At 35.1% G+C, this 19,126-nt stretch overlaps 1 protein-coding gene across 1 annotated transcript in view; it reads left to right on the top strand.

Moving 5' to 3' along the window:
• Positions 1-969: 969 nt before the first annotated feature.
• The window catches only part of LOC129265372 (echinoderm microtubule-associated protein-like 6), a 39,762-nt gene continuing 21,605 nt past the window's right edge, over positions 970-19,126 (top strand). Inside the window, exons 1-18 of the mRNA XM_064101397.1 lie at positions 970-1,013; positions 3,380-3,539; positions 5,265-5,363; positions 5,881-6,138; positions 6,934-7,069; positions 7,497-7,698; positions 8,879-9,016; positions 10,441-10,697; positions 11,229-11,441; positions 12,355-12,528; positions 12,910-13,126; positions 13,834-14,020; positions 14,777-14,882; positions 15,524-15,718; positions 16,821-17,023; positions 17,339-17,578; positions 17,944-18,145; positions 18,487-18,579. Coding sequence (XP_063957467.1) covers positions 970-1,013; positions 3,380-3,539; positions 5,265-5,363; positions 5,881-6,138; positions 6,934-7,069; positions 7,497-7,698; positions 8,879-9,016; positions 10,441-10,697; positions 11,229-11,441; positions 12,355-12,528; positions 12,910-13,126; positions 13,834-14,020; positions 14,777-14,882; positions 15,524-15,718; positions 16,821-17,023; positions 17,339-17,578; positions 17,944-18,145; positions 18,487-18,579 — 3,124 coding nt within the window. The remainder of the gene's footprint in view (positions 1,014-3,379; positions 3,540-5,264; positions 5,364-5,880; positions 6,139-6,933; positions 7,070-7,496; positions 7,699-8,878; positions 9,017-10,440; positions 10,698-11,228; positions 11,442-12,354; positions 12,529-12,909; positions 13,127-13,833; positions 14,021-14,776; positions 14,883-15,523; positions 15,719-16,820; positions 17,024-17,338; positions 17,579-17,943; positions 18,146-18,486; positions 18,580-19,126) is intronic.

Below are 19,126 nucleotides of genomic sequence, written 5' to 3'. Positions count from 1 at the left end.
TTATTTTGATTAAAGATAGCTGATTTAAGTGCTCATACAATTTAGGCTTCCTTGTTTTAAAGAAAAATAAAATTATTAATAGGTGGTTTCAAACCGCCTCGATCACAAGAATCCCCGTTAAATTACGAGAACTTTTTTAGGCTGAAAAATACCCATTAATTATTCCTGCATTCACACCGCCCTGAAACATACCCTTCGGGATAAGTTCCTGAAGTTACGAGCATGCGCAGTATGGTCTGATAAGCAGCAAGGCGCGAAATTCAAAATCATTAGCCCAGCAGCAACCCATGCACGGCGTCGCACCCAACGACACGCTGGGCTAAAAGTTCCCGTAATTTGCTTTCAGACCGCCAAAATACCCACGACCTTGGAAAAATCCCCGCGAAAGTTCTCGTAATTTCGCCAAGTACCTACTATTTATCGGGTATTTTCTTTCGGGGATATTACGCGTAGTTTGCTTTCAGACCGCCAAAATACCTGGTATTTTCTGATCGGGGTAAATTTCCCGATCAGAGAATACCTGGAACTGGCGAACTTCGAGGCGGTCTGAAACCACCTAAAGAGAGAGAGTGCTTGATTTGCCAAAATTCCAAATTCAAAGTTTTGCAAAGAATCAATGGCTGAAAAAATGGGCCTGCACTTTTGCAAGATTGGAATTTTGTACTACAGTAGAATGTTCTTCATCATCGACCCTTTACCAACCCATTGCAGTATTTCTATGAATGTACCCCAATCACGAGACTGTACCTGCCTAATTATATATTTTTGGCCTGGTTCTGAACATTGAGAACCAGGCCAATGATACTTCTAATAATAAAATTTGTGGCCTTTGAGATGTTTAATTTACCATATCTTGATCCCCATGAACCAATTCCCACAAAATTTGGTGTGTTGATTGCGGATGTTTTTCATCATGCTCTCCTGCATTCTGGTATAAAAAATTCTGAAGTGCAAAGGAAGAAAATGACGATGTCACGCTTTGGTGCTGGTACTCCATTGATAATGGGTATACAGTGCGTATCAATAAAAAGTTTACACTTTGAAAAAGTTCTGGGAACTGAAAAATATACAACATGGGGATAATATTATTTTCACATATATTTTTGGGTTTGGGTCTTATCTATCAAATGAAAGTAAAAATTTTGACAGAATGTTACACTTGAGAGAGCACTGTCCATTTTTGTCTCGCCTGCATAGCAGAGCGAGACTATAGCCGCTTTTCCGACGGCGGCGGCGTCAACATAAAATCTTAACCTATGATTAAGTTTTTAAAATGACATCATAACTTAGAAGGTATATGGACCTAGTTCATGAAACTTGGACATAAGGTTAATCAAGTATTACTGAACATCCTGCCTGAGTTTCAGGTCACATGACTAAGGTCAAAGGTCATTTAGGGTCAATGAACTTTGACCATGTTGGGAGAATTATTTTCAAAATCTTAACCGAAGGTTAAGTTTTTGAAATGACATCATAACTTAGAAAGTATATGGACCTAGTTCATGAAACTTGGACATAAGGTTAATCAAGTATTAGTGAACATCCTTCGTGAGTTTCAGGTCACATGACCAAGGTCAATGGTCATTTAGGGTCAATGAACTTTGGCCAAGTTGGGGGTATTTGTTGAATTACCTTCATAACTTTGAAAATTTATGGATCTAGTTCATGAAACTTGGACATTAGGTTAATCAAGTACCACTGAATATCCTGTGCGAGTTTCAGGTCACATGACCATGGTAAATGGTCATTTAAGGTCAATGAACTTTGGCCGTGTTGGGGGTCTTTGTTAATTACCATCCTAACTCTGAAGGTTTATGGATCTAGTTCATAAAACTTGGACATAAGAGTAATCGAGTATCACTGAACATCCTGTACAAGTTTCAGGTCACATGACCATGGTCAAAGGTCATTTAAGGTCAATGAACTTTGGCCGTGTTGGGGGTATTTGTTGAATTACCATTCTAACTCTGAAGTTTATGGATCTATTTCATAAAACTTGGGATATAAGAGTAATCAAGTATCACTGAACATCCCCTGTGAGTTTCAGGTCACAAAACCAAAGGTCAGTTAAGGTCAATAAACTTAGGCCATGTTGGGGTAATTGTTGAATTGCCATCATAACTTTGAAAGTTTATGGATAAAGTGAATGAAATGTAGACATGGGTGTAGTTGACAAGTCTTAAGTCACCGTTCAAATGTCATCTATGGTCAATGAACGTGGTATTATGTCATTATATGAATGGTGTTTTTGTGAATGATTATCTTACAGTAGTTTTCAAAGTTAGCACCGCTGCTATATTAAATCGCGTAATGCAGGCGAGACTGCCAGAGGCGTTCCACTTGTTTTAAAGCTCACAGAAATATTTTTTTTGCAGAAATGCTCATTTTCACGCTGTGTCAAGGGGGAAAAAGGAAAAACAATCACCATGCAGTACATTTCTCATACATTTATTTTGCATTTTTAGCAATTGAAATAAAACAGATACATTAAACATTTTGTAACAACTTTGCCACCCAAATTAACATTTCAACCCCAGGTTAAGCACAACCTTTACCTTTTTTGTGCCAGCTGGATCTGAGGACATAACTGAATTTATTTCAGGCATCTCCAGCATTCTTTCACATAAGTTTTTATCATTTAAAGTGGGACCACATTTCATATTTCATTTAATACTTGTTTCTCCACACTTTTCCCAAGCTTGACAATGATTAACAAAACAAAAATCAAGCCTAAGCCATTTCATGTGAAATTGTGAATCACAGCTCTGTGTAAAGCAGACATCGTCATGATAGCCTCTGTGTGAGGGTGGGGGGGGGGCGCAATGGCACTCTATGAAGGGTTTTGGGCAAAGAAACAAGTTAAAAAGATAAAGGATATCTTCAAATCAATCTTCCTAGCTAAAGTCCATGTGTTCTTCATGATTAATGGCAATGTTTACTTTTATTCATCTAAACCATTTCCAAGTTCTGAGCAAATCATTTTTCACAAACTTTTCAAAAGCAATTGGTGCTCACTCAAGCGGAAAGATTTTTCGACATTTATATCGTAATTTACTTAAAAGAATTCTGTACCATTGTTTAAATGTGGAAAAAGCTTCAGGATATGACAAATATAATTATTTTACAGGATTATTTGTAAGTGTAAACTTTTTTTGATATGCACTGTATAATGCAGAGACACGACATTTGCTCCTGCGACAACTTAAAAAAAATTGACAAGCAAAAAAAAAAAATTTGATCCAAAATGGTGACTTTGGTAAATTTTTAATGGTAAAATTATGATATTGAACATACCTACCTGACTTGAAATTTATTTACTACTCTTCTGTTGATTAGAAATTAATTAGGTCATTATCCTATCCTTTCCCTTTTTTACCAGTTTGGCCATTCATCCTGAGCGGTCGCTCATTGCTACTGGTCAGTTTGGGAAGGATCCTTACATCTGTGTTTGGGATTCAAACAATGTACAGACAGTGTCCATTCTCAAGGATGGTCATACACATGGTATCGGCTCTCTCGCATTCAGCCCTGACGGCTCGGTAAGCATTATTTACCAATTTTGTTATTATTTTTTAAAAATTGTCTTAAATTTCACCTTTTTTGACAGTTGATTTCATAGGATTGACACTAAAGACATTAAATTGCTAAAATGCCATTACATGCACTAAATTACAGGTCCCTTTAGATCCATGTACTGTACTTTTATTGCAGATGTCACATTCCTCTATTTCTTTTCTTCAATATTTTTCCCAATATTTTTAACCAACTAAATCTATCTATGTATGTCTCTTACTAGATCAAATACTGATAATTCAAAATTAGTTGAATATTTTCATTTCTTTCTAGTTTGAATAATAATGAATTTGCATGACTACATGTATGTGAATGATTTTCATTAGAATCTACATTGTTTTCAATATAGGAACGTGTGTCAGCTTGAGAGATTGCCTAGAATGATCATGTACCTCTAAGCTGAAAATTCATATCATAATCTCATTCACATTTCTATTTGTCATTTAGGTCTCTATACAGAGCCTATTTCATGGTCCTTGGCACATTTGTATTCATAAGGTCTAAGGTCATGCACACTTTTTGATCATTGGTTGAATTCATTCTGTATTTGCCGCCATATGTACTCTGTATTTACCCATAGGGGAAAGGGTATTCTTGCCTGTAGCTATATTACCTGCATGAATACAGAATCTATAGCTACAGAAGCACTTTAAGTTTCTTCAGAAATATTGACAGATATCTTATGCTAGCTAAGTAATCATCAAACCAACGTAATTTCAGATCATTACCAGAATTTCACTAACATGTTTGATGTAGGATACATGGATTTTAATAAAATAATGTTATATATTTTCCTTTTGTATCCAAGATGAGAGACTTGGGTTTTGAAAATGTTAAAATCACACAAGTTACTTTCAGACAAACATAGCCAATTGATTCAATTTGAATCCAATTATTGTGTTGGTGTTAAGATTGTTATCAAGTACACAGTGTGCGGTCGGTTGGAGCTCCTGGATCAGATTCATAGAAAGCTTTCAGTCCTGGGGCTATAAAGCAACCTATTACAGCTCCTAATGGTGATTTGTCCAGGGGGAAAGGAGTTGTATTTTTGATGGAAATGGTTGTGGCAGGACCTGAAGCGTTTGGAGGCCCTTATGGAGGAACTGAGACTAGACAATAAACAGGAAACAGTATACTACTCGTGCTTTGCATAGTCACTTTCTCAGCCCTTACCCTTTTCTCTCTAGCCAGGTTACATGTGGTTTATTGAAATTATTTTATTGGATTGGTCAATGAAAAAAGCTTCTGAATATCTGAAATGTTTTGAAGAATTGTTGTTAGACATGAATCCCATGTAATTGTAAAATTAAAAGAAAAATATAAATATTTTGGTTTATTAAATGATTTAGTTTACTTATGAATTTATTTTGTGTTCATGAATTAATTTCATTTGTTATTAATTCAGCCAATATTAGGGATATACGGAGACTTGATTTAACTTCTCAATCATTGGAATAAATTTAAATGAAAGATTATCAAATGGTATGTACATGTAAGTGCTATTGTGGAGATATTTTGATTGATACTCATCAGACCTGGGAGAATTCTTTACTTAATAAAATTGAATGCTTACATTTAATTTTGAGGCATTGTTTTTGTACCATTCATTTGCCAATCAATAGAAGATGATGCCAAAATGACATTGTGTTGGATATTTGCACAAATTGTTTATGTACACTTTTTTTATATAGAGAATTGTATCTGTTGGTCTGGATCCTAACAACATCATGAATGTGTGGGACTGGAAGAAAGGCAAGATCTTATCAACTGTAAAAGGTCATTCAGCCAGGGTAAGTACATGTAGGTAGTTTTGAATATGGAAAGTCTCAGATGGAAAGAACACTAAAGATTTATTGAATTATTTGTTTATCCATTGAAAATCATGAAAGATACATGTAGTGGGGCCAATCCATGTCTAATCTACCAGTGCTCAACCCGGATCTCCTCTGATAGTCTTTAAATGCACATTAAATGTTTTCCAATACCTCACAGAAAACCCTATATTGTTTGTAATGATCAATTGGAACATTTGTAGGCCTGATTTGGGCATGTACAGATACCAAAAGAGCTTGTTCCCTTTTGGACAATTTACTGAAAGGGTCTTTGCGATCTATTATGGCTTTAATACTAAAAGTAATTTCTACTTAAAGTAGTCCAGAATTGGAAAAAAAAATCAAAAGGATATGGAATTGAAGAAATGCAATTTACATTGTCCGTTGTTTTTGTTTTTTTTGTTTTTTGGGAGAGAATATACAATCCAGATTTTATTATCACCAATCCTTGTTTTATGTTTATTAAAAAAAATAGATATTTGATTGCCAGTTCAACCCACATAAAGAAGGTACCCTGGTGAGCTGTGGCATGAAGCACATTAAGTTCTGGACTCTCTGTGGGAATGCTCTGACGGCTAAGAAAGGTGTCTTTGGCAAGGTGGGAGACATCCAGACTATGCTGTGTCTAGGGTTTGCACCTAATGATGACATCACCTATGCAGGAACCCTCAGTGGGGATATCTATGTATGGAACGGGACCAACTTACAGAGAGTTATACAGGATGCTCATAGGGTGAGGCTTCATTCATTCATTCACAATTGTTTGTTACTCTGTTCATCAATCCATTGAACACAGTTTCATTTTGGCTATTAATATTTTCCATAGATTACAATTGATATTTGCCTTGGTTGATATAAGATATTAGACATGCACTGGTTGAATAAACTAATCGGACCTGGCAAGCTCTTATAGCATGTGTATAAGAATGAATGTGGTACTACCTTGTATCCATCAATTGATTTTACAATGGTAAATAATGTCTTGCTTAATAAACTAACATGAATAAGATAAATACATTCATGTATAATAGATTCCTGAATAGACAAATAAATGAATGAAAAATTGATAAATAAATGGAAATAAATTAATTGATTAATCAATGAAGGAAGGAAGTAAGTTAGGATAAATAAGTAAGTAAGGTTTAGGGTAAGGAAAGGAAAGGTAAGATAGTAAGAAAGTAAGTAAATATGAAGATAAGATATTAAGAAAGTAAGTAAGTATTAAAGTAAGTAATAAGTAAGTACATGTAAGTAAGTAAGTAAGTAGTAAGGAATGAGAAGGTAAGGTAGTAATTCAAATAACTTAAAAGGTAAGGTTATGAAAAGGTAAGATAGGAAATAAGTAAGTTAGTAAGAATGTAAAAGTAAAGTAAGTATGGTAAAAGTAGGTTTATGGATTTGAACCACGCTCTTTAAGCATATTCAAATACTGTTGTGAAGGCTTTTCGAAGTCTTAATTGAGTGAGCGGTGATTGCATAACATGATTGCATTATTTTTTTGTCTGTTTTGTCTAATATCTTCACACAGGGTAGCATCTATACAATGGATAGTGCTGAAGGAGGCTACGTGACTGGAGGAAAAGACGGATGTCTATGTCTATGGGACCCAGATTTCAGACATATCACAAAGATAGACCTACATAAGACCAACCAAGGATACCCAGGTAATATACCCTAGTATTATCTAGGAATTGTATGCCAGGGGATGGGAGGGGGGGGGGGGAGGGGAGAGAGAGATGGAAGGGATTGGGTGAAAGGAGAGAAAAAGTGGAGTGAAAAGAAGGAGGGTGATAGAGGGAGGGACAGAAGAGATGAGGGGAGGAGATAGGAAAGGGGAGAAGAGGGAGGGAGGAAGAAAATATTTAAACTTGTATTACAGACCCTTTTCTCTGTCAAGTGCCCCTTACTCAGTTTGAATATATATTATTTGAAATTTGTACAAATATGGCTGTGCTGAGCTTTTGATTTTTCATAATTAGGTAAATACCAAGATAAGATGTAATTTTATATGCCAGGACTAGAATAGAAAATAATATAGTGCATTTCTCCCCCCCCCCCCCAAAAAAATACAAACGATATTGCGTTATACAGGTCTTTCCATCCGTAGTGTTCACTGGCTTGGTGAACACATCTTAGTTGGTACACATGACAGTGAGATCCTTGAAGTGTTTGTACGAGAGAGAGATAGACCTAAGGTGTTGGTTCAAGGTCATGCTGAGGGAGAGCTCTGGGCACTCACAGTACATCCAAAGAAACCAATCTTTGCCACTGGCAGTGATGATCAAAGTGTAAGGTGAGTCATTGGTGATTTTGATATTAAATACAATGATGTTGTTAAAAGGCCCTTTATAGAAAAACTAGTATTGATACCAATATAGGTAGGCTGTGTTTGGTATACAAGATATATCAATTATTTTGATCAGTATTTCTATTTGTATTGTCATTATCATCATCTTTCTCATCAACATGATGATCATCATAATCATCATCATCTTTAATATAAACATCAAAATGATCATCATCAGTATCATCATCATCAGCATCATCATAAACATCATCATCATCGCCATCATTAACTTCTCAATCACCGTCACCACCTCCAGAGTTGGCAGCCACCATCAACATTGTCTTCAACTCCTCCAATCTAACCTTTATGAAAATGTTCTTCAATAAATCAGTGTTTTACCTTTGATGTTAACATTACTAAAAAGTCTACCCTGTTCTTTCATCACTGTGTTTGTGTAGGATACTTCAATCATAAAAGATGAGTTTCACCTAAACTATTTTAGGTTACAGATAAAGGCTTCATGTCTATTTATAGTAAAAATTAATTAATTATCCATTTCATTGAAGTAACATTCTAGATTTATGTTGGTATGCTGTACATTTTATGAGGTGGATATTCTTAGTTGTTATTGAATTAGTTGATTCTATTCAAGGGCATAAGACCAGTGTGCACCTGACAAGGGGTTAAATTTAATTTCATTGATATAATAATTTTCTCAATATGCATTTATTGATGAGTGTAAACATTGTCCAGGCATATTATTGCTAGCTTGTCAATGCAGCATATTTTATTTCATTTCATATTATTCTGGTTATTATTTTTAAATTTAATTAATTAGATATTTATTTCATTTATTTATCTATTATTAGTATTATTATCATTATTATATTATTATTGTTATTATTACTATTATCATTAGTAGTAGTAGTAGTAGTGGTGGTGGTGGTGGTGGTGTTATTGTTGGTGTTGTTGTCATCGTTATCATTTTATTAATTTTTTGGGGGGTGTTAAGGTGATAGTTCATATTCAGGATTGTCTACCATGTTCATTCAAATAAGTTTGATTATTATACCTCCAACTTATGGAGCAGTTTATTGTAAAGGGCATTTAGAAATAAAGTTATTCATTGAAACGATTGTAGATTCATAGAATGCTAAAGGTGAGCACATTTCCTTGTTTTGAACAGGATATGGAACAGTGAAGATAAGACGTTACTGAAGAAGACAGAGATGGAGCAAAATGTGAGATCAGTAGCTTTCAACCATGATGGCAGCCAGCTTGCTGTTGGTATGTCAGATGGATCTTTCACAGTACTCAAAGCAAAGTGAGTGATGCAATGGACCCATCCTTCAATCAACCCCAAGTCTGCATTCACAGACTTTAATGTAATAATAATAATAGGCATTTATATAGTGCCATCTATCTAGAAATATTCTATTCCGAGGCGTGTAAAATTTCACTCATTGCTACAATATTTATAAAGCGGAACCTATCTCTGCAGTGAAATTATTATAGTAATATTACACAGTTCTTATATAGAGCACATCACATTATGATATAAATGTTCTTCCAAAGGAGTTGGATAGTATAACCCAGAAACCACATAGCTTTAACTAATGTCATTATATCCAGATACTAAAATAAAAGAAGCCTCAAGAAAATATTCTTTCTGAGAAAACAAATTAAGAAGTTGAATGAGATGTACTACATAATCAGCTTGAATACACAGTTGTTATAAAAAAATAGAATCATAGTTTTAACCCTAAGAGACCCGGGGGGGGGGGGGGGCGGAATCCGCCCCCTCGACATTTTTCGCGATTAATCTGCCGCGCGAATTTTTTTGACCGCGCCGCTCGCTGAATTTTTTCTTTCAAGTCTCGCGCAACTTTTGAGACAAATTTGCGATGCCCGGGTACGCGGTTATGAAATTAGGCAACACTATGTAAGTGCATGTCAGACCCAAATTGCTCAAAAACGTGAATTCATGTACAAATCCAATGCAAATTGTGTATTTAGCCAAAATTCATAAATGTATCATTATTTCTACTTTTACTGATTAAAATTAATTAATTTTGTCTTGTTTATGATCAAAATTAAGTCTGCAACAATTTCCATCAAAAAAACAATAAAAAACAAAAAGTAAAGAAACATAGAAATACATAAGATATTAAAAAAACAATAAAATACATAAGAAAAAATTTGCGATACCAAATTTTTTTTGATGTACATTTGATTAGAATCCTACAAAGAGTCTGTGAATAAAAAATTAGCAATTTTGGGGCCATAATAAGTTAATTAGAGCAAATGTTTTATTTCATGCATAAATTAGCATAATTAATTCATTTAAAAAAAAAAAATTCAGAAAAATTAATCATACACTCCTTGTAGATTTTATCACACACTACCACTGTGCAAATTTTAGCGGCGCTCTTGCGATCGACGGCCGAGATCTCAGGCGGGGGGGCGGAATCCGCCCCGCCCTCGGCTGTGAGATGGGTCCAAATAACCAGGCTCTTTTAGGGTTAAAGATATATTTAATTTTCCCTTTCATATTCATTATTGCATTGTGTGATTTCTTCAAACCTCTTACAACATTAATTAAGAACTGATTACATAAATCAACAGATCTGATAAGGAGGAAGATACAAATTTGTATACTCTTCCATACTGACCATGAATGTCATCATTTTGGCAGTGTTTTATGCTGATTACAATGAAGCAGTTTACATTTCCACCATTATTACACAGAGATCTTTCAGAAATCATTCACATCAAGGATCGCAAGGAGGTCCTTCACGAGATGAAGTATTCCCCCGAGGGTCACTACCTTGCTGTAGGTTCTAATGATAACTTTGTAGATGTGTATGCTGTAGAGCAACGCTACAAGAAGGTTGGCCAGTGTTCTGGTAGCAGTAGTTTCATCACTCATCTGGATTGGTCAGAGGATAGTCAGTACCTTCAGACAAACAGTGGAGCTGCTGAGAGACTCATCTATAAGATGCCTGGTGAGAAAAGCAATCCTCTTGTTCCCAAGATTGATTTCTGTTTGATTTGGCTGTTTTGCAAAGCTTTAGATGCGATAGAAAGATTGCACATAGATTCCTTGTTAATTGACATCACTGCATTGATGAAATCATACCATAGATGTACACCACTATGAAGAAGAAGTTAGATTACAAGTTAAGAGGAGTTTTCCTACAGGCATGAGCCAATTTACTTTATCACCAAAATGTTAAGTTTAGAGTTATTGATAATTGATTATGTATTATAGACAAAGCAGTAATTACTTTATAGACCTTTCATCTTTTAACTGTGAAGAACATAATTTTTTCTGTCTCTCAATCTCTGTCAAACCATTTTACAAAACTAATTCCAATTATAGACTACCTACATCTGACTTATAAAGACTGTTTCATTGTCTTTTGGAGCCTTACATACATGTTTCACTGAATAAAATATCTAACTGTTCTCAAGTTTGTGGGTATGTCAGAGACAACCTCCACTTATTGTACGATTCTTACATCTTTGTGTGATAGGTGGGAAGCATGTGACTAATCGAGATGAGATCAAACAGATCCACTGGTACTCCTGGACCTCTGTCCTTGGGGCTGAAGCCAATGGTATCTGGCCCAAGTACTCAGACACCAATGATGTCAATGCAGTTGATGCAAACTATCCTGGACTGGCGATGGTGACGGGAGATGATTTTGGCCTTGTCAAGCTCTTCAGATTCCCCACATTGAAACGAGGTGAGTTTTCAATGTTTCAGCCCTGGGTTCCATAATGATGGGTGTTTACAGATGAGGAAAATTAATGATGAGAATGCTAACAGTGATGGTACCTGATGACAATGAAGATGATGATTACCAGGAAAGATTGTGAAGATTATAATGATGTTGATTATTGAAGGTGATGGTGATGATGATGGTGATGATGATGATGATGATGATGATGGTGATGATGATGATGATGATAATGATGATGACGATGATGGTGATGGTGATCGTGATGATGATGATGATGATGATGATGATGATGATGATGATGATGGTGATGATGATGATGATGATGATGATGGTGATGATGGTGATGATGATGATGATGATGATGATGATGATGATGACGATGATGACGATGGTGATGATGGTGATGATGATGATGATGATGATGATCATGATGATCATGATGATGATCATCATGATGGTGGTGGTGATATGGTAATGAATAATTATAACAACAAAAATAATTGTAATAGTAATGAAAAGAAGCAGGAAAATTGTAATAATCATGATATGATGATGATAATGGAAATTACAGTCAAACAATAGTATTGAAATCTGTATTCATACTGTTGGGTACTTCCTTAAAATAATTTACCTTTTTGTCTGTCCGACCACCATATTTCTCCATCCTTGATTTCACTTCATAAACTGCCCAAGTCTTTATAATTTGAAAGCATTACAACTTTTCATATGCACTAGAAATCAGACAGATTATTGCAGGATGGTCCCTCATAGAGGGTTAGACATACACATTTTATGGAATTGTCCATTTATCATTCTAGTAGACTTGCTAATATGTTTGTTTTTTTTCAAACATGAAAAGGTGATTCATGTTGTTATCACTTGTTAAATCAACTTATCTCCGTCCTTGTTTATCTAGGTGCCAAGTTTAGGAAGTACGTTGGTCATTCTGCCCATGTGACCAATGTGCGATTCACCCATGATAGGAGGTATGTAGTGTCTGTAGGAGGTGGTGATCATGCTGTCTTTCTATGGAGGTATAACCCTGAGGGTGTTCAGCCCGATGAAGACCTTGGTACAGGCCATGATACAGGTTAGTGAAAAATCACCTTGAATCACTCTGAATTACCTTGAAGGCCACACCTATCCTTCTTAGCTAGTTATATACATGTACAATAGATAGTAGGATTTGGCAGGGTTATGGAGGTCCCTGGGGACCAACTTTATATAAACTTCAGTATTGGGTTTTAAACAAAAAATGTTTTTTAAGGACTTTAAGTACGAATGTAGGAGAGTCTTTAACTCTTATTAAACTGATTCAAGAAAAGTCTTCACTGTAATGACAAGCTAAACTTGTTTTTCCATTTATGTTACCAATGTGCATCAATCCTGTAAATTGATTGTCTTTATCTTGTATTGTATTTGATGTATATGATATACATGAATATGTATTTACATTTATTTCTGTGAACAGGATATATGGATTCAAACAGTGAGGACAGCGACTCAGACATGTCTGATATCGGTGATCTCGACTCTGACATCGAGAAGGAGAAGGAGATAGACTACGAGAGGGCTGTTTACAAGGAGGACCTGGACCAACTCAAGAGACAGAACAAGACCAATAACTCTACGGGAGAGAAGAGACGAGATGGCCCGAATAGAGGAATGAGGCTAGACTTTGTTCATGGGTGAGTAGCATGTGGTATTGTTTTCCACTGTAGCTTTTGTAACATTTTGAATGTTGTGGTGTGCAAAAAATACTAAGTATTTCACTGAAGTCCAAGATAACCCACCAACTTGTGTTATTGTTTGAATATTGGGTAAGTGGAAGTTTCTGTGTTTGTGTTTTAATCTATTAAAATAGTATGGGTGATGCTAGAACATCATGACAAAAGATGATTTTTTGTAGCCAATATGGCATTGCTTTAATACTTACTATTTTATACCCAACCTCAGTGGCAGAGCCATAATCAAAATTTGTAATGTAGATATACCTCTTTTACTCAAATGTGCCACCCCCCCTTGGATCCACCCCTGCCCAACCTAATGAGAAACATAAACAGATCCAGACAAGAAAATAGATATTTGAGTTAACACCCCCATAATTATGCTCCTATCATATTTGAGTTTTATTTTGGAAAGTGTAAAATCTGCATCAACAAGGTTTCAAAGTTATTTGACTATATGTTTTGAATAAATCAGAACCTTGAAAAACACATCTTCAGAATAGTACTCCATTCCTGTGATAATTTGCACACAAGTAGATCTATAAGTAAATTATTGTGATAACCTACAGAGCCCTTTGAAGGCTGAAGAAGAATGATTTTAAACATGGAATCATGTATTGACAAAATTTATGCCAATCATTGCCCATATGAAAATTTGTGCTTCACAGCTATCGAGGGTATGATTGTCGTAACAACCTGTTCTACACTCAAGCAGGAGAGGTGGTATTTCACGTTGCAGCAGCTGGTATCATCTACAATCGTGAGACACACTCCCAACGATTCTTCCTCGGACACACCGATGACATTCTATGCTTATGTATTCATCCACGCAAAGATTATGTGGCAACTGGACAGGTAGAAATACTTCATTTAGGACTATTAAAGAATATGAAATGATAATTTGATTGGAAGAGAATTAATCAACTTGCCTGAGCCTCATCAGCAATTTGGTTAAAGTAGCCTTTATTTCCAAATTGAAATCGTATTTTGGTAGAATTTGATACAATTTTAGTAGCAGCTGTAAGTCAGGAACATATAATGAGGGATGGATGAAAAAATAAAATTTATTCTGTATTTTACAGGGTATATTATGATACATGATTTCTATCTTGACTGGTCAAAAAGTTGCTTAAAATGTGTCTCAATAAGATCAAAATTTTTATCAAAAATGATAAAAGAAAAACTGGAGTAGCTATCAAGCTCTTACTGATCATGTTTTGGTGGTTATTATATCACATGCCTCTTAATTTACCATAAGTGGCTCTGAAATCTACACTCAAGTTATATGTTGTATATTTCACACCTGTAATTTACAAGCATGTCAATATTCCACATACTTTTGTAAATTTCACAGAAGCATGTCCTGTGTAATGTACATGTAATTTGCATCCTGTCTATCATATTGTTAATTTTTTTTTTGGGGGGGGGGGGTGGTAACAATACCCCTAGTTCATAGAAAGTATGAGATTTTTCCAAATTTAGTGTTTGTTGCAGAAAAGTAAGATTACTATTTTTCCAGATAAAATGATGTTTTTAGCCATGAAAAGAGTACAATACACATATATTTACATTTATATTTTATTTATAATATTATTTACTTGAACCCTTCAGGTTGGCAGAGATCCATCTATCTACATTTGGGATTGTGAAACACTGAAACCACTTGCTCTCTTGATGGGCCAGCACAAGAGAGGAGTTTGTGCTCTGGACTTTTCAGGTAATTATCCTTGATCTCTGAATGAAATATTTTAATTATTTCAAATGACAATATAGATCTGGGTTTCTATGCCTCTACTGAAAGGCAGAATTTTATAGCATTGATAAACTTAACCCTGGTGTATAAAGGAATCCATATACCCTCTCATTCACCAAGTACACATCAATTCATTTCTATGCTGAATAGTTTCCTCAAAATGAAAGAAAGAATAACATGAATAACAAATAAATGTCAATCATTTGATTTATTTTTCATGTAAATGAGGAAGATGAAACTTATAATTTCAAAGGGTATGGACTAAATTCCTCATTTAGGTTGGACAAAAGCCTAGGTTAACTCTAAATGTGGGTTTCATTTTTTTTAAACAATTTTGTGTAAAGGAATTCGTTTAGACAGGAGTTTGACTTTTATTGCATTAATTAGAGTGATATTTTCAGTCATTATAAAGTAATGAATTTCATTACATCTGTATCAACATTGTTATTGATCAAGGATTTTGTGCATTTTCAAATTCTCAAATGATGAGAATGACAAACCTGAATCTGTTTCAATTGTGATGACTTACATGTAACATTAATATCACTTTAATATTGAGCTATAAACCAAAACGACGTACACCTTTGTTTCCATAATTCTCTTAGCTGATGGTAAGAAGCTAGCCAGTGTGGGTCTCGATGACAATCATTGCATCGTGGTATGGGACTGGAAGAAAGGTGAAAAGCTAGCCACAACAAGAGGACACAAAGACAAGATCTTTGTCATCAAGTGGAATGCTCATGATAATGATAAGCTGGTCACCGTTGGAATGAAACACATCAAATTCTGGACTCTAGCTGGTATGTGAATGATCTGAGCTCCATAATACAATGTTTAGTCCTTAAACATATGGATGAATTTATGCTTGATTGTATTCATTTTTTATCAAGTGTAAATTCAATTATCTGTTCAATTGCTGAACTTTGTGTTACAAGCTTGTGCTCCTCATTTCCAGCATGGTGAAGAATGCTGATAGCCATGTCTAAAGTATTTAGGTGAAATGTAACTGCATTCATAACACAAGAAGAAGTATAGATATTTATATGATTCGTATTTATGCCACACTGTAACTCGGTGAAAAGAGCATTGAATCAACAGCTGAACATCCTTATAATAGATACAACATACACTTAAAGGGGAATCCAACCCAAATAAAAACTTGTTTTTATTAGAAAAAGAAAAATCAGACAAGTTGATTGGTGAAAGTTTGAACAATATTGGACAAACAACAAGAAAGTTATGAATTTTTAAAAGTTATAAATATTGGTAATCACTATACCCATGGAGACTTCAAATTGGCCGCATATGGGATGTCATAGTGATGTAAGGCAAGGACTACTCTTCCATGTACTCCAATACATATTATGGCTAAAATTTCATTTTTCCCAAAAGTTTTATTTCAAATTATATTTTTCTTTCATGAGGACATAAAACAATATACTACCTGGATTATATTTAGATTACTGCCCCAGGGGAATGGGTACTTAGGAGAAAACCACAAATCCCTGATAATAAAGTACATGACCTATGGGAAAGTTGTCCTTGCCCCTTGTCATAATTTACTTAGCCAGTTGCCAATTTGAAATCTACATACTATTAGTGATCTCAATTTTAAAGCAGCTATAACTTTCCTATTGCTTGTCCGATTTCTTTCAAACTTTCGCCATTCTATTTAATTTATTTTTCTCCTTCCCAACACAACATTTTATGGCCAAGGCTGGATTCCCCTTTAAACATCTGCAAGGATTTCAGAAGTGAAATCTCATAAAGATAAAGGAGAAAGGGAATTAGTAATAGCTGTGGTTAAACTCAGCTTGATAATCAATATATTTTGTGTAATTTCAAAGTAATTCTGCAATATGATAGTTAATAATCTATCACCCCTCTTCTGTTTTCTATCAGGTGGTGGGTTAACCTCAAAGCGTGGTACCTTTGGTAACGTTGAAAAGCCTGACACCATGATGTGTGTTTGCTATGGGAGATCACCCGAGATGACATACTCTGGAGGTGCTAATGGTAGGATATACCACTGGCAGGGTACCACTTTAAAAAGGGCAGTCAAAGCACATGATGGTCCCTGCTTCGCCATGCATTCCTTGGACAAGGTAACTTTGTTTTATTGTAGAATATACTTGTACTGTTACTGTTTTATTGGGAATTACATGAGCAAAGAAAATAATCATACATGTTGTAAATATATAATGAATCTGCACCACAAAAGAATTAAACCGTCCAAAAGCAGTGTATGAAACAAGAAATGAAAGTTTTCTTAATTATCCTGCATATTATTGAACAAAGATTGTGATTAAATGTCTTGTTTAAGCTCTAAAATAACTCAACCAAGAGATACTTGGTAGGACTGTTTTGTCACTTACCACTGGGAACTCAATATTCATTGTACACTCTTTGTGTTTCTTCAGGGCTTTGTGACAGGTGGAAAGGATGGTATGATTGCTCTATGGGATGAGGCCTTTGAACAATGTCTCAAGACCTACGCTGTCAAGAAGTCTAGCCTGTCTCATGATTCTCATGGTACGCTGACCAGTGACATGCCAGCCATACGGTCAGTGGTGCTTGGACATGGACACATTCTAGCAGGGACCAAAAACAGTGAGGTTCTACAGATAGAGAAGAGTGGACCTATCAAACTACTCGTCCAGGTATGATATCGGTTTCCATTTAAATAGTTTTAAGGTTATTTATCAGATTAGGTGAGTGTTGTTATCGAATTGAGGAAATGGAGCATAGACTGTGAGGTACAGAAAATGTTTTTGTTCTTAGTGAAATTATGACATTCTGTTCCTCATTGGAGTTTGTACTCTTTTTCAGTGATGTGAAAAAATCTTTGAAATGGTTGGAATTTAACTTGTTGAGCTTCCTGTCAGTGTCTATCAATCTGCTCACAAGATTTTGCCAACAAAAGTTTTTAAATTATCTTGAAAAACAATTCAGATCTCTTGTATATTCAAAACTTCACACTCTAGCAATGCTTTCTATTGTCTCATAAACCTTGTGCTTTGATTAGGGTCACATGGAGAGTGAGATATGGGGTTTGGCCGCTCACCCATCCAAGGATGTCATATCAACAGTCAGTGATGACCAGACGTTACGTCTATGGGACATTGGAGAAGCTAACAAGCTGCTAAATGTTAGGAAGCTAAAGACTGGTGCAAGGTGTTGTGATTTCTCTCCTGATGGCAAAGGATTGGCTGTAGGATACAAAGATGGTGAGTTGCCATAGATGATTCTTAAAGGGAGATCCAACCTTGGTAAAATAATGATTTATATGAAAGGAGAACAATAATACAGAGAAAACAGAATGATGAAATTGTTTACAGGATTTGTGGTTAGTTCTGGAAAAGACTCGAGTTGGTCATACTGAAGACTGGAATCCATCCGATGTGATCAGAATCCTGTAACCATTTTTCTCATCGTGTTCTGTCGGTTGAATTGACAAATTTTCAATATTTTATTTATATTTTCATTCAGAAAAAAAGTAGGATCTGATGTAACTGTTAAAATACCACATCATATTAAATCACTATTTTGTTATTGTGATATTTTGTAGGTAGTTTTGCTGTACTGGACAGTGAAACTCTTAATGACATCGCTGGATTCCATCACAGAAAAGAAGAAATATCTGACATCAAATTCTCACCTAGTAAGTATGCCATAAGGTGGTTCATTTGATTTCTTGTGTCTGAAATACAGTCTTCATCTATTAATTTGATTATGAATTAATCACCTAATGGCTTCATAGAGCAGCATTGAAATTTTGTATTTCACATATGTGTTTTTCATGAAATTCAAGTCACAGAATAGATAGTTAGATTTGATATCACAGTCCAAGATGATTCAGCTACCAATAAATCAGGAAGTAAAGCTTGAAATTGTCAGTTTGTTTTGAAAATCCAACCAGTGCTTTTAATAGAGAGAGGGAATCCATAGAATAAAGGTGAAATGAAATTACATTCAAAGATATCAGAGTTGTAAGTTTGTTTAGGAGGTCCACCAAGTGATTTTAACAAAGGGGAGGGGGATACAGAGTTATGACTTTCTTTAGATTTAATTTTGGAAAGTCACTTCCAAGCTGCTGAGCCATATGCTGTATATCATAAATTTACTGAATTATGTTTTTCTATAGCCATTAATGATAGATTCATCTTATAGAAGCATATGTGAATCAATGTGTCTGATTACATTGTAAA

This window comes from Lytechinus pictus, chromosome 7, assembly GCF_037042905.1.
Source record: "Lytechinus pictus isolate F3 Inbred chromosome 7, Lp3.0, whole genome shotgun sequence".
NCBI classification, from domain to species: domain Eukaryota; kingdom Metazoa; phylum Echinodermata; class Echinoidea; order Temnopleuroida; family Toxopneustidae; genus Lytechinus; species Lytechinus pictus.
This window is presented reverse-complemented; position numbering and strand designations above follow the sequence as displayed.